The 14,318-nt window shown below is 50.7% G+C and overlaps 1 protein-coding gene across 1 annotated transcript in view; it reads left to right on the top strand.

Moving 5' to 3' along the window:
- The window catches only part of Vav (Vav guanine nucleotide exchange factor), a 235,227-nt gene that overhangs the window by 131,002 nt on the left and 89,907 nt on the right, over nt 1-14,318 (top strand). The window contains 1 exon segment of the mRNA XM_077691052.1: nt 13,198-13,314. Coding sequence (XP_077547178.1) covers nt 13,198-13,314 — 117 coding nt within the window.

The raw sequence follows: 14,318 nt of genomic DNA, 5'->3' as shown, positions 1-14,318 counted from the left end.
CGGGATTAGGAACGAAATAAATCAAATGTTGCGGCGTATACACACTTCTCTAGACCACAATGTTGCCATAAACGCGGCGTAGAAAGGGGGCGCTAAACCACGAAGAGGGGGAGGGGCACTGCCGAATGCATCGCTGGGTTGCTAAAGATGGATCAGCGCAGGCTCTAAGCCAGTTCTCAGCTGTGCACGGTCGTCTGTTATAGCATTTTCGAAAAGCAGCAGCTTGGCAGTTCATGCGCCATTGTGGTGAACCATTAAATAACATGTGCTGTACACGGCATAGGCTTCTTTTTTTCTTTTTTTTTTGCATATACTAGGTATACCCGCACCTCCATGTCATATTCATCATGCCTGTCATTTCCCCTTCTCTCATACAGAGCAGCAAGCCAGAGCATATACTATATGATCACGCCGACCTCTGTTTCCCGTCCACTCTATAAAATTTATCTCTTCTATCTACCTTTCATAGTATAGGTGCCTTGTATGTGCGTCATCACCTGCTATTGTAGTCTTGTCACACCATGTGTTCCGCCAAAAAACGGGTAGTTTGCCATAACTTCCCCTGACCGCTGGACAGAGGAGGCCCTGGGCCGCTCGGAGGAAGACTCCTAGCGCCCGCTGGTCGCCCGGGCACAAGCGGTAATGTTGTCTCTTCGGGCCGTCATGGCGGCCCCGTAGGCCGTTGGTGTGAATAAACGTTTTTAGGTGCGGAGCACCTTAGGGCCTCACAATGTCCGTCCGCGTCCGTGCGCATAGCATTTACAATCGCAAAAAATCACACCGGCACAGGCAGGATTCGAGCGTGTGTGTGGTAGACAAGGTAGAGTTAGTTACAGTCGTCTTACCCACTGGGCTACGGCCGTGAGTCAGTACCTGAGAGTCAAACGGCTTACTCCCTCGCCTGTAACGGTGCGAAGTACATTAGGACCTCCCAGTGTCCGTCCGTGTCCATCCGTGCGCACACCACCATCTAGCGATTTAGGGAAAAATCAAGGTGAAACTGGAATCAAATCGAATGATGGTCGGGGCGCAACTTGAATGTCATTTCGAGTCCCCGTACTCCGCACCCTCGCCATCATCCACGGAGTGGAGATGCTGCCATTTCTCTCTGATCAGTCGCGAGTAAGCTGATTGTGTGATGTCTATCTTTTGCCGGTGGCAGCGCAGGAAATGCAACGAGCACCAACTCCCCGAATTCTTCCGCTAAATAACCAACGACAAATAACCCGACCTGGCAGAATACGGTCAAGTCCAAGCGTAACGTCGCCGGGCCGCTCTGTATGGTTCTTCGGGGAGGCGGTGCGTGCGCTTTCATATGGAGCGCTTTTCATAGCAGTCTCGGGAGTCGTCGTTGATGTCTTCCGACGCAACCGGCATTGAAGCGGGCACTGACAACAGAGCCGGGCATAACGCCTGTACTAAAGCAATACTATCACGTTATATACTCCACCGTTGGTGCGGCGCTGGAGGGCATCCCCCTCGCTTAACCGCAGCGCCTGTTGCATGTTCAAAGGTAGCTGGCTGCCGGAGGCTCGCGAACACAGGGTGTCGAACCGGAATTTTTCCGGGTTCAGTTGGGGTGCGAGTTCAAGCCTTTCCGGTTCGGTTCCGGCGCATCATTCCGTTCCGGTTCGAACCTGTTCGAACCGGTTCAAATGAGTTCGGCGAAAAAAACTATGGTTTTTTGGTTTAATTTCGCTTGTGGCCTGAATGTCCAACGAGACGAAATGTCCAATTCGTCACGTGATCAGCGAGCCTGAATGTCCAACGAAACGAAAGGTCCAATCGAGCCTGGATGTCCAACGAGACGAAAGATCCTCTGAGTCTGAAGGTCCAATCGAGCCTAAATGTCCAACGAGATGAAAGGTCTACTGAGACGAACGGTCCAACAATAGTAAGGCCCCACTTTTAGATGTGAAGCAGCTTATGGTCGAGCCTGTTCCCTCCGCCGTTGTGTGGGCGCCGTTGTGCGGCGTCCACACCCCCGCTGCGCATGCCTGGCCAGGCACCGCTGATGATGATTGTGGCAGGATGCCCCTAGGGATTGGCTAACCACAGAATCCATCACGAGATAGCTTCGCGTTCAACCACCGTAGTCATCTTCCCGTGGGGGAACCCTGAGTAGTGTGCGAGGCATTCCTCCTCTGCTCTCCGACGCTCCTCTCTTCTCCGGCATTCCTCCTCTCCTCTCCGAAGCTCCTCTCCTCTTCGGGATTGCGCAACTAATGGCAACACCTGCGGCTCCGCGCGCGATAATGTGAAGCAGCTTAGGGTTAGAGACGCGACGGTAGCCGCTGCATACTCCGCTGGGGGCGCCACTGTAGCTCCGCGGTATAAATGACGCGCACGCGCGCTCCGCTCCCCTCATTCTCCTCCCCCAACGCCGCGATCGAACTGAAAACTAAAGGCGTAACCACATGGAGCGATTTTTGCTAGCGACGCGACAAGCGATAGCGACAAGTTGTCGCTGCCGCTTGACGTTTTGCCCACCGATGCAACCACATGCAGCGACGAGCGACGGGTTGTCGCCCGGCCGTTGGCCACCAAGGGAGCGGGGCGAGAATCTTTTTGTTTACAGGTTGGTTACGAATGCGAAAAAGATATATAAATACAATTTACTATTAAATCCCGTAGCTATAATTTAATAAAAACGTAGTCGGTGACGTTTTTTGAACAGTAATTATCAGTTCATTTTACACTCCGCAGTTCCGTACTTCGCGCTTGCGCAGAACGAGCGTGCGCGAGCAAAAAGGCGCCAAAAGGGGTCTTGTCGTCGGTTTTGCCGTTTTATGTCGTTAACAGAGGTGCGTGGATTTCATTTTTCTGGCTATGGAGCGCAGAAATCGTGCTGCCACGCTGAAGGCCCTGCTAAATCCGCAGCAGACAACAAAAATGCGCGCCGGTAACGGGCCAGTAGCAAGCGGTGGAAGCGCAAAGGCTCACGAGTACATCGTCTGCTCCTGCCGGAGCGCTCCTGGCCTTCCGCCCGCCAGCGGCTTTCACGAGCGTGTGTGCGCGTTGTTTGTCTCTTGCCACTGAAATAAAACGCTCAAACAACGCGCCTTCAACGATAACTACTATGGATGCTACCAGGAGCGTCTCTGAAAGGTAACAACTTTGTGACAAATACACAATACGCACACACGCGCGTGAAAGCCGCCGGCGGACGGGATGTCAGCGCAGCTCTAGAACCGGAAGTCGCGGGAGCAGACAACGTGCCCCGTCAGCCTTTGCGCTTCTCTATCTCTTCCGGGCGACGCGATTTTTTGTTTTGTTTTTTTGTCAGGCCAAAACCGAGCGATACGCCAAAAGTTAGCGACAGACGATCGCTGCGGCAGCCCGATCTTGCCGCTTGTCGCTGTCGCCGGTCGCATCGCTCGCAAAAAACGCTTCATGTGGTTATGCTGGCGACAAGCGATTTTTCTTTCACCATGTTACAATCACGCGTTGCGACTAAGATTAGCGACGGAGAGTCGCGGCGAAAATCGGATTTTGTCGCTTGTCGCTGTCGCCTGTCGCATCGCTAGCAAAAATCGCTCCATGTGGTTACGCCTTAATGGGCACTTGAGTCGACCCCATGGATGCTTCGCATACTACTCAGGGTTCCCCTACGGGAAGATGGTGAATTTTTTTCATTCAAGACACGCATTTTTTTTTTTTAAATTAAGCCGATAACGATAGGTTCAAGTGTGTTGTGCCAAACGTTACACTACTTTAATAAAATGAGCGTTGTGACAGTACAGGTAGTCGTCTGGCAGGCCTCACTTTTGATTTATTGTGGGGTTTAACGCGCCGACGCAACGCAGGCGATGAGGCGCGCCGTAGTATTGAGGGCTCCGGATTAATTTTGACCACCTGGGGATCTTTATCGTGCGCCGAAATCTCGTACACACGGGCGTTTTTGCTTTTCGCCTCCATCAGAAAAGCGGCCGCCGCGGCCGGGAATCGAACCCGCGACCTCGTGCTCAGCAGTGCAACGCCTTAGCCACTGAGCCACCGCGGCGGGTAGGCCTCACTTTTGCGTCAATGTAAAGCGTTGGACATGAACGTGCTGTACCGGATGGCTTCCGTCAACCTCCTCAAAATAGTTCCACCACAAAACAAAAAGAAGGTGTGATTTTGAGTATGGAAATCTACAAGACTTCGGTTCGGTTCCAGTTCCGGTTCGACACCCTGCGCGAACATAGTGACTCAATAGCGTCCCCGTGCCGAAAGGACGGAACCAGAGGGTGCAGTGTTAGCTGCTGCGAGTTATTTCGTGGCGAGGGCTGGGAAGCTTATGCTCCCAGCGCGATACTTCTGCTGCATGAACTTTGCGCCGGTGCTGTTAGCAGCGTTTTCTCGAAATCTCCGTTTAGAAGACCCAGCCCTGCCTCTGTCCTGCGTCGTGATTCTGTGACAAGCCTTCGCTGCCTAGTTAATTTTTAACTGCGAGGCATCTGATCTACCTGCTGTGATAAAGGGCCAATTTCGCCCTAAAGTTTCCATGAGAACTCGGATTCTTCGTGGGCCGATCGAGTGCAGACGGTGGCGTGGCCACGACTGTAGCCGCGCTTTGCAGCGATGCTGCTGCGGCCTTGCTCCACCAGCGTCGGCAGCCGGATATCCGCTTTGTGTCTTGGCTGAATTCCGGCCACTGTTTTTGACACCTTATCAGGCGCTGCTTTTCCTTTCTAGGGCAGTAGCCTGGTTCACGCGCGCAGAGGGCGCGTCATTTCCGTGTTTACACGTGTCTGCCTTGCGCCTCGAAAATCGCGTCTAACTGAGGATGTTGCGTACTTATTTTTCTGTGCGAAGCATTCATTCACACACATAGAAGCATGCAATCACCGTCACCCGCACAGCCTATTTATTGTCGGGGAGCGCGACCACTGGAGGCGCTGCGAAAAGCGTTTGCGTGGCGTCACAAGAGGCACTCACGTTGGTCGTTCGTTTCACTCGGGCTCGCTCTCATTGCGGTTTCTTTGCGTACAGTTGACGTTGAATTGATAGGTGCTCGCACCATATTTTACGTGTGCGTATACTTTTATCATAATACGTTCAAAGCTGGGATTTCATAAACAGGCGCCATGGAGGCTTTACGTTGCGTTTTTCGTGTTAACAGTCCAGGGCATCATCGCCTGCTTCGCGTTTCACGCGGGATCTTGCGAAGAGTCTACGGTGCTTAATATGCGGGGCGCCGGCTTTTGTATCCCAATATCTTTCAAAGAGAATAAACCTGCTTCTAACACCCTACAAATGAAAAAAAGTACAAGATCAGGTACTACAAAGATAAAAAAATAAATGCAGGCCTTCTTTCTGTGGAAGGTTGCAGGCTTTGCCAGGAGGCATTCGAATTCCCCGTGACTGTTTGCAAGTAGTGGAATTGACTTTTTTCCTTGCAACGTTGCGGCATGCGCGAAAACGTTGCATCACGTGCTTTCACGCCACGCTGTCACAGCATGCAGTGGTGGAACAGCTGCGCCATTGAGCGCAAAACTCTTTTACCTGCGCCGTCCTGCGCTGCAGAGGCTAAATGGAGCCGCCAGATACAACTGCCATGATGCCCCGTGTGCGAAAACGTGGCTGAAACATCGCGTTTTTAATTTCTGTGTTGGATTTCGCGTTCTCAACAGGTGTTGCCCGCCGCTTATGCACTTACATGAAGCGGCAAGTGTTTGGATCCCGACAGCCGGTCGTGGTTTGGATACACGGTGTGCGCTACCGTATCCGCTCCTCATGCTCTTACGTGAAGTGCAACCGTGCCTCTGTGCGTGATTTCGCGTTCTCGGGCGTTGCGCGCTGCAGTAGATTTCCAAGTGCCTCAACCATTCCCCAATCGCCGCGTATATGAACCGGCTGTTTCTCGAGCGTGTATCTACACCGTTCACCCTTGCCCGCACACGCCTTAAAAGCCAAGCGCCCTTCGCCTTTTCCACTCGCACTCCTCCTTTTCTCCCTTTCGCGTGCGAGCGTCCGGGCATTTTATTTTGCCCGTACAGCACTGGAAGCGGCTCGAACCGGCCGACCACGGCAGCAACAGCTTGCCGCCGCTCTTTGCAGTCAATCTGATAGGCAGTTTTAGCATATCGTTACCGTGTTTGCGTTACCGTTTACCGTGTTACTGGAAGCCGGAGTTTCCTTTTACCGCTGAAAACGGTAGAACATGCTTTAGCGCACCGTTTGCGGTTTGCGTATTCCGGCCGCCGTGGCGCAGGTAGCGACATCTGATGAATTAGTCTCAAAGCAAATCACGCGTAATTTTGTTGCTTAATCTATTTGCATTCGTTTAAAGTAGCTTGAATATTTCACTTTGCGGGTGAAGCATTCACATTAACGGTAGTTATTTTGAGAATACTGTAACCATCACCTGTAGAGCTTTAGAAAGAAAACGTGTTGGTGGCGCCATCTACTGAGTAGAGTTAGAATCAAGGTAAAATAGGATTTGCCCCCAGCGCTAAATATTTAGGCATGAAATGAGTAAAACATGTAGGAATTACTCAATAACCTACACTACCTTGCCCAGCACAGTTTTGGAGGCCTAAAAGCACTTTGCGAGCTCAGAAACTTATCCGAACTATTTGAGGCGGGCAAGGCTCAGCACGAGAAGGGGCGGCCATTTTTCTCGCCCATCTGAGAAAAATGGTCGTTTGTCGCTTTCCTGAGCATTATTTAACAAGAAACACGTAGTAAACAGCATCAAGTAAGATTACTTTCATCGGCTGTATCGAGCATAAGCGCCGAGCGCACTGCATTTGCTGTAACCAATACGCGACGGTACACTTCGTCTGCTCAGGACACTCGCTGGCGACGGTAAAGCCTGTGCCGGTAAGTTACTGTTCACTTTAACTCTCACGCATGCGCAGTCGACTCCCGCAGACACAGTAAACGGTAACGTAAACACGGTAACGCTATGCTAAAACTCTCTAATCTGGTCACGGAAAAAAACTTTCGAATGCGAGAAAGTGGATGTTAGTATGGTGAAAAATTGGGCTATGTATTGTAATTCGCACTTGTAGAGACAGCGGTGGTCAAATATCCACTGCGATGCTAACCCTAAAGTTCCCAACACCGAGAAAACCAAGACGGTTGCGAGCTGTTGGGGAAGCCCCCCGCTGCCGCGCTCGAATGCGTCGCGTTCGGGTCTGAAGCAACTGTCTTAACGATATTTCCTTTTGTCTACACTGCTTCTCTTGTTTTTTATCGCGAGGTGAAAAGTTTGTTAATTTATTTTTGTTACGCTCACAACCAAGTGACGGCTGTCGATACACTTGGATTTCGCGTGTAACCCAAAACCGCAGTTTGCGATAACCGCGGTTAAAGTTTACTAACCGCGTTTAAACGTAACTGCGGTTACTTCCGCTGTGTAACTAGGGCATAAATACTTATTACGCAGCTGTGAGCATTGGACTTCGCAGATAGACTATATGAGGGAGAGTTACCCTGGTATGCTGCTAATCATTTTGTTGCGGGGCACAGCTCTATGGTATTTAGAGGCTTCAGAATGGTCGCAATATAATTGAAGTGAGGCTGACTTGCTTTTCGGTGCAGCCAATTATAAAAACAGGTGAGTTCGAGCACAGAAACTGCAGCCACGCTCAGTTGAAGGGTGGTAGACGACGACGGCGCAGCCCACAAGCTGACGTCAGGGACCAAAGGGTGCCACTCAAGCACCTCACCGACAGTGGAGTTTTTTGGTTTTTTTTTCCAATAGCGGATCTGGGGTAGGTCGAGCCTTTTCGTCCGTCTGCTGAATGTCGTGCGTCACGCAGGGGTAGGAGCAGGTTCCCAGGCCTACCGATAGAGGGCGCAGTGGTCCCGCAGGGGGTGGTTCCTGTCCCTGCCGCTAATGGAGGGAGAGAGGAGGGAAACTTCCTCTGCTGAGCCCAAGGTCGCGGGTTCCATTCCAGGCCGCGGCGGCCGCTTTTCTCAGGAGGCGAAAAGCCCAAACGCCCGTGGGTTCGAGGATTCGGCGCACGTTAAAAATTCACAGGTGGTCAAAATTAATCCGGAGCCCTCCGCTACGGCGCGCCTCATCACCTGCTTCCACCGCTGACGCTTAGCCGCCGATTCGTTTGCGCGTACCGTAGAATCTGCGTGGCGACGGCACTGCCATTCTCGGGCGAGCTCCCGTTGACGTTCGAGCCGACACAAGCGAACCACAGCTCCGCTGTTTGAGCAGATTTCACAGTGGGTGTAACTAGGATTCATTTTTTTTCTTTCTTGTCGATTTTTTTTTTGTTTTTTGTTTTTCTTCAGATGTATTGAGCGCCGGATTTCTACTGTCCAGGGACAATAAGTGAGGTTCAATGGTGCCAGTGTACTTCATGTTGCCTATGTGGTATTCGACTTCAAATTACCTTGAACATGTTTTGAATTGAATTGAATTTTTTTATTTCTCACAACGTGCACGCAAGGACAACAGCTGTTGTGAGCTAATAAAGGGGGGAAAGCTGCTTTCCAGCAGCTTTACAAAGCCCCACCTTCCACTAAAAAAAAACAAAAAAAACAAAGCAGTACACAGGCAGTGGTGGACAGAGTTACCACATTAAGCGCTGCATGTCAAGTCAGAAAAACAAGTCAGTAGATTTACATTCACCAGGAACCAATAAAAATGATTAGAAGTCCAAATAAGCTTTCGGTTCACTACATCGTGTAATAAAACACAAAAATGTGCACATGGTAAACACTACGTAAGTAGTTTCGCAAACTATTTGTAACCCGCCGCGGTGGCTCAGTGGCTAAGGCGTTGCGCTGCTGACCACGAGGTCGCGGGTTCGATTCCCGGCCGCGGCGGCCGCTTTTCTGATGGAGGCGAAAAGCAAAAACACCTGTGTGTACGAGATTTCGGCGCACGATAAAGATCCCTAGGTGGTCGAAATTAATCCGGAGCCCTCCATTACGGCGCGCCTCATCGCCTGCGTTGCGTCGGCGCGTTAAACCCCACAATCAATCAATCAACTATTTGTAAAGAGGCATTTCAAAGTGTCTTCTGTGGTGCGAAATGTGTTGATTGTATCGGGAAAACTGTACTGGAAAGCAATACGTATACTGTTAAAAATAGAGGTTGTGTTGTTTTCTTTTATGGGGAGCGTAAAACAGACGCATGTTGGTTTAAGCAACTGTTCCTGGAAGCACAGATGCGTGCAAGCCAGACTTGCTGCCCCGAGCAGGGTGCGACACAAGTTCGTCATAGCCCGAGTTGCCGGACGTGTCAGCTGTTATTGCCTTGACCGACATTTACCACTCTTTTGACAGCTTTAATATAGCTGTGTCCGTATCATTTCAAACGATGGCTATCTCAACCGCCATTTATTCGCAAAACGATGGCGTGAAGAGCCCGCTTGGATATTTCGGACACTTGTATATTTACTTTGGAGGTTTTCGTGCTCTTATTTCAGCAGCCGGCAGCATGTCGTTAGCACGGTGCGTTTTCTGGGCGAGCTGGCGTCGTCTCGTCTCGCATGCCGCGGGCGAGGGGGAGGGGGGAGTGTTCACCAGGAGCGTCGGATGCCCGTGGGAGCGTGCGGCACGCTTTTCCTTTGTTCGCGCGCCTGTTTCGGCTGAATGCAGCAGCTGCCGAAATGCGCGGCACGCGGCAGCTCTCAATGACAGCGCGCATCGTTTTGGCCGGAGCAGCGCTTGACACCTTTCGGCTCCCGCTGCTCGGCTCGTGTTTAGCCGGCTCCGTCGCGGGGCAGCCGTTTGTTTCCCGCGTTTTCAGCGACCACCATTGTGCGGCTCTGGCTCGGCCCAAGAGCGCGGCATTCACTACGCGTGCGCTTCTCGGGCATTGCGCGCACACCTGCACAAAGCGTTCACTGCTGCTGCTGTAGACTGGCATCTGGTTCAGTACGAACGAGGTCGCGATTTTTTTTTTTCTCACTCAGATGTAGTGTTTGTTATTGCGGCGTTATTTTTGTTGCCCACTTTCATGCACAGGTGCCATCATAAGTAACTGGAACAAAGATTTGTGAATAGTATCACAGAATATTTGTCTTACTGGCTTTATGACAACCGTTACCGGTTTAAGTTAAGCTTTTTCTATTAGGAACGACTCCTTTCGACGCACGCCAATGTATGTGCATGTATTTGTTAATCATTAGGAAGAGAGGAAGGTCCTCCAGCGAGCATAAAGTGTCTCGGCTAGGGGCGGACACCGGAACGCCTGCTGGTGTAGGGGAAGGGGAGGAAAGAGTACATGGTGATAGGAATAGGGGGACAGGAGAGAAGGTTAACATGAAACATATAAAACACATATGAAGGGGGGAAAAGGGTGGGCGGAGCTAAACATTGTGCAAAGCACACCAATGCAGCCAGGAAGTTTTCGGAAGAAGGAATTCCTGTAAATTTACGAGACCGTGTTCCAATTACTTTTGACGGCACCTGTACCATTCTTTTATTATATGTTTGGGTAACAAGGGTCAATCTTGAACTGCGACCCGCCGCGGTGGCTGGTCGCCACCACATGGACGCGAAATCACGCGTCGCGCGAGCGTCGGCGTTGTTCGGAGGCAACGCGCGGACTCGCAGGAGAGGGCGAGTAACCGCATGAGACCGGTAAAGTCGCGCGCCAGTCGCTGCGTCGGCGGGCGTTGCTGGACACGTATGCCATCTTGTTGACGTCGTTTATGAGCAGTTATTGTCGATTCTTTCTTTCTTTCTTTCTTTCTTTCTTTCTTTCTTTATTGGTACCCAGAGCGCCTTTTTGGCATTACAGCGGGGGGCATAACAAAAAGAAACACATCAACTAGTTGCATTGATAACCAAAAAAAAAGTTATAAGGCCGCGAGCCCCTTTTAAGATACATTCGTGCACACAAGGAGGAAAAATTAAAAGAAAAAGAAAAGATGTGATATGCTGTTCAAATTTCGGAACTAACGGTTGTCAGTCGCAGCACAAGTGGTACAGAATATCAGCGAGTTTCAATAGCTATACAAAGAAAAAGCCGCGCCAAGTCGCTCCCTTGCTTTCCATTCAGTTGCTATCGCACAGATAATATAACGGCGACTTGAACTTCAGCCAAAAAAAAAAAAAAAATCACTTGGCGTCTTTATCCACTGCTAAGTATGTTGGCGGGCAAATATTGAAATGCTGCAAAATGTATCTCGAGTAAGCACGTTCAAATCTGAACAAAATAACATAGGATTATAAACGAAGACGCACCTCGCACAACTGCTTTACTTGCTACTTGATTTAACATTCATGTTATGTACCGACTGCACGTTCATGAATTCTAAGTAAGCAAAACAAATTTCAGCGCTGCCTTGATACTGAGGTTACCGTCGAACGTCATTTGTAGGTTAAAAGGTAAGGTACTCTGGCACCCTGTCTGTACCCCCCCCCCCTCCCCCCAAAAATAAAAACTGATCAAACCCTCGCCGCAAAACACACACACACACACACACACACACACACACACACACACACACACACACACACACACACACACACACACCGAGGCTTTGCCAGGATTCGAACCACGGACTTTCAAAACAGAAGTCCGTCACATCAACCGCTTGACCACGCCAGGAGACGAGGCAGCCTCGAAAAATTCGGTGTACTAACCGAGGCTGCCCACGAATAGTGACGGGTGTGCTTTCTCTTGGTCGTATTTGAGAGATTTGAGTAGTGGCAACGCTTGTTTCTTGCGCACCGATCTTGGAGCCGAGGACAATAATGCTAGTGCTACAAGCGATGTAACCACAACTCCCTTATTTGAGTCAAGAAAAGCTATCGCACATCCCGGGTCTCCCCTGCGCAAGCCACGGTAGCTACGAATGGAATGGAATGCGCCGCCAGAATTCTGGCGTTGATAACGCTTGCTCGTCACGCACCTATCTTGCAGACAAGCCACATTATGATAATACTGGAAGCGATGTAGCCAGAGCTCCCTTATTTAGTTTCACACAAAGCTATCGCAGATCCCTGATCTCCCCAATGAAAGCCGAACAAGCCACAAATGGATGAGTGCTTGCGAACAGAAATAGCTTGCAATTTGTCTCTAGGCAACCGATTACCGCAAGTTAAAAAGAAATTGATTGTTTTCTGCTGACAGGAATGACCCCAAACCACGCGAAGGACAGGAAACCCGGACGCTGCCGCCCGCTTTCCGATGCTCTCTCGCGCTGTGTCGACGCCGATATCTGGCGAGCGTAGACATCGGCGTCGCTCGGGCGTCAGCTCGCGTCACCATGCATTTTTGGCGACTCGCGCTGACGCGAGTCGACGCGGGACGACGTTGGCGCGTGAAAACGCCGAAAGTACGCTGCATGCGGTTGGGCCTTCAGGCGTTGAGCTGGTGAGCCCAAGGACGCGGGTTCAATCCCGGCCTCGGTGGGCGCTTTTCTGATGGAGGAGAAAAGCGAAAGCGCCCGGGGGGCGAAATTTCGACGCACGTCAAAGATTCGGGGTCTTTAACGTGGTCAAAATTGACCCGGGGCCCTCCACTACGGCGCGCTTCATAGCCCAGGTGTTGCTTCGGCGCGTTAAACCCCACTACTAGAGTGTACTAGAACACTATCACAACCAATCAACCAGTGTTGATCTGCCCCCCCCCCCCCCCCCTTCTCCATTTTTATCTCATTACCAGAATTGAGGCTGTTGGGCTCACAAGTGACGTCACGGTGCGTCGTAATTAACTGATGCAAGGTGACGGGGGACCTTGCTTGACTGTCTTCAATGAGTGTCAGGAAAAATTCCCGCTGTCGGCTTCGGCAGGTCTTTCACAGGGCAGCGTTGAATTTTCCTTTCAAAGAGACCGAGACCCTGGGCATGGGAACAGGCATATCTATGGGAACAGGCTTGTGCGATGTTGCCTGAGCTCTGTCGGCGGTCCCGCGCTGCTTTCTTTTCGTACACCGGCACGGGATTTTCCCAATGGTGCAACTTCCCTAGTCACGGCCGTCCATGTCATCAATGCGCGAGAGCTGTTTCATTGCGCGCTCGCGTTGCTGGCACTGTTCTTTAGAAATTCGCGGCTGTCCCGCGACGGTTCACGACGGGTCTTGTGGCGCATAGGTGCACATACGCATGTGCATATATTGCATTATGCTGTTTAGCGCTCGCTTGAGAAGGAAATCCCGGGTTTAGTCTATGATGTCGTTACCGTATTGAGGATTGGAGAAGTTGCCGGGTGTGGTATTTTCATGTTACTTTTGCTCGAGGAATATATAGCGATGGACTTTTTCCCTAACTCGGGCTCGCTTTCTTTTGCAGTTCCTTTGCCTGAAAAACATCAGGACGTTCCTGCAGACATGCAAAAATGTCTTCAATCTCAACAACAGCGACCTCTTCGAGCCGAACATGCTCTTCGAGTACGGCGATTTTAGAAAGGTGGGTGGACTTCCCTTTTACATTCGCGGTTCTCCCTGAAATTAGCAGGACTTGGGCGCACTCCGATGTAACACTTCTTCCATGTGCGCGGCATTTTACAACGCTGCCACTTTTCTGATGGAGGCGAAAAGCGAAAACGCCCGTTTGTTCGAGATATCGACGCACGTTAAAGATCCTCAGGGGTCAAAATCAATTCGGACCCCTCCACTACGTCGCGCCTCATCGCCTGTGTAGCGTCGGTGCGTTAAATTTCGTAATCAAAATCGTCAATTTTACAAAGTTAACTGTAACCGCCAGACGCCTATGGATAAGCGTACGTTGTTCGCGAACAGCCAAATAGTAGCCGAAAACGAGTGCCGTTTTGCGCCTGTTAAGTCATTAGTGACATCATCACTCGCACAATCTAAACTATTTGAATGGCGCAAATACCGGCCGTCGCTTTCTTTTCTTTTTTTTTTTTTTTGGGGGGGGGGGGGGATAGAAGCATAGACTGCGTGAAATGATCTTGCGTGAAGTGACGTTTTATACAGTTACTGCTGCCGTGACGCATGCGTTCATAATCAAACCTTTCAAACACAGGCCCTCATTGCAAAATAGAAGCTGCCAGGAGGCGGCTTCCAGGACGCGCGCGCGTACCAAGCGGTTTAAAAACTTGTTCCTGGGCGAGTGGGTGAATACTTGGGGAGACATGATTTAAGCGCTAAAAAGACGGACGCATGAAGGGCGAGTGTGTTGGCATGTTTCGCGAAGGTGTTGTCTGATCAGTGTAGGGTACTGTTGTTATGTCTTCTGTGTTCCTGAGTGCAGCAGCAGCGGTCTTCTCATCGGCCACCTCGTTGCCTGCTGATTACAATGTATGTGTGTATATAAAGTGTTTATTCATTTCATCAGCATATCTATATCCACTGCATGGATGAAGGCCTCTCCCACATTCGCTTCCAACTGTTCGTATCCTCTCTGTCCGAGTCACGGAGTGGTCGGAGTCCATTCTTTTCATCTTCTCG

This window comes from Haemaphysalis longicornis, unplaced genomic scaffold (assembly GCF_048455015.1).
Source record: "Haemaphysalis longicornis isolate Haplotype H1 unplaced genomic scaffold, Haemaphysalis longicornis Haplotype H1 scaffold_1, whole genome shotgun sequence".
NCBI classification, from domain to species: Eukaryota; Metazoa; Arthropoda; class Arachnida; order Ixodida; family Ixodidae; genus Haemaphysalis; species Haemaphysalis longicornis.
The sequence above is the reverse complement of the archived record's forward strand: the minus strand, read 5'-3'. Positions and strand labels throughout refer to the sequence as shown.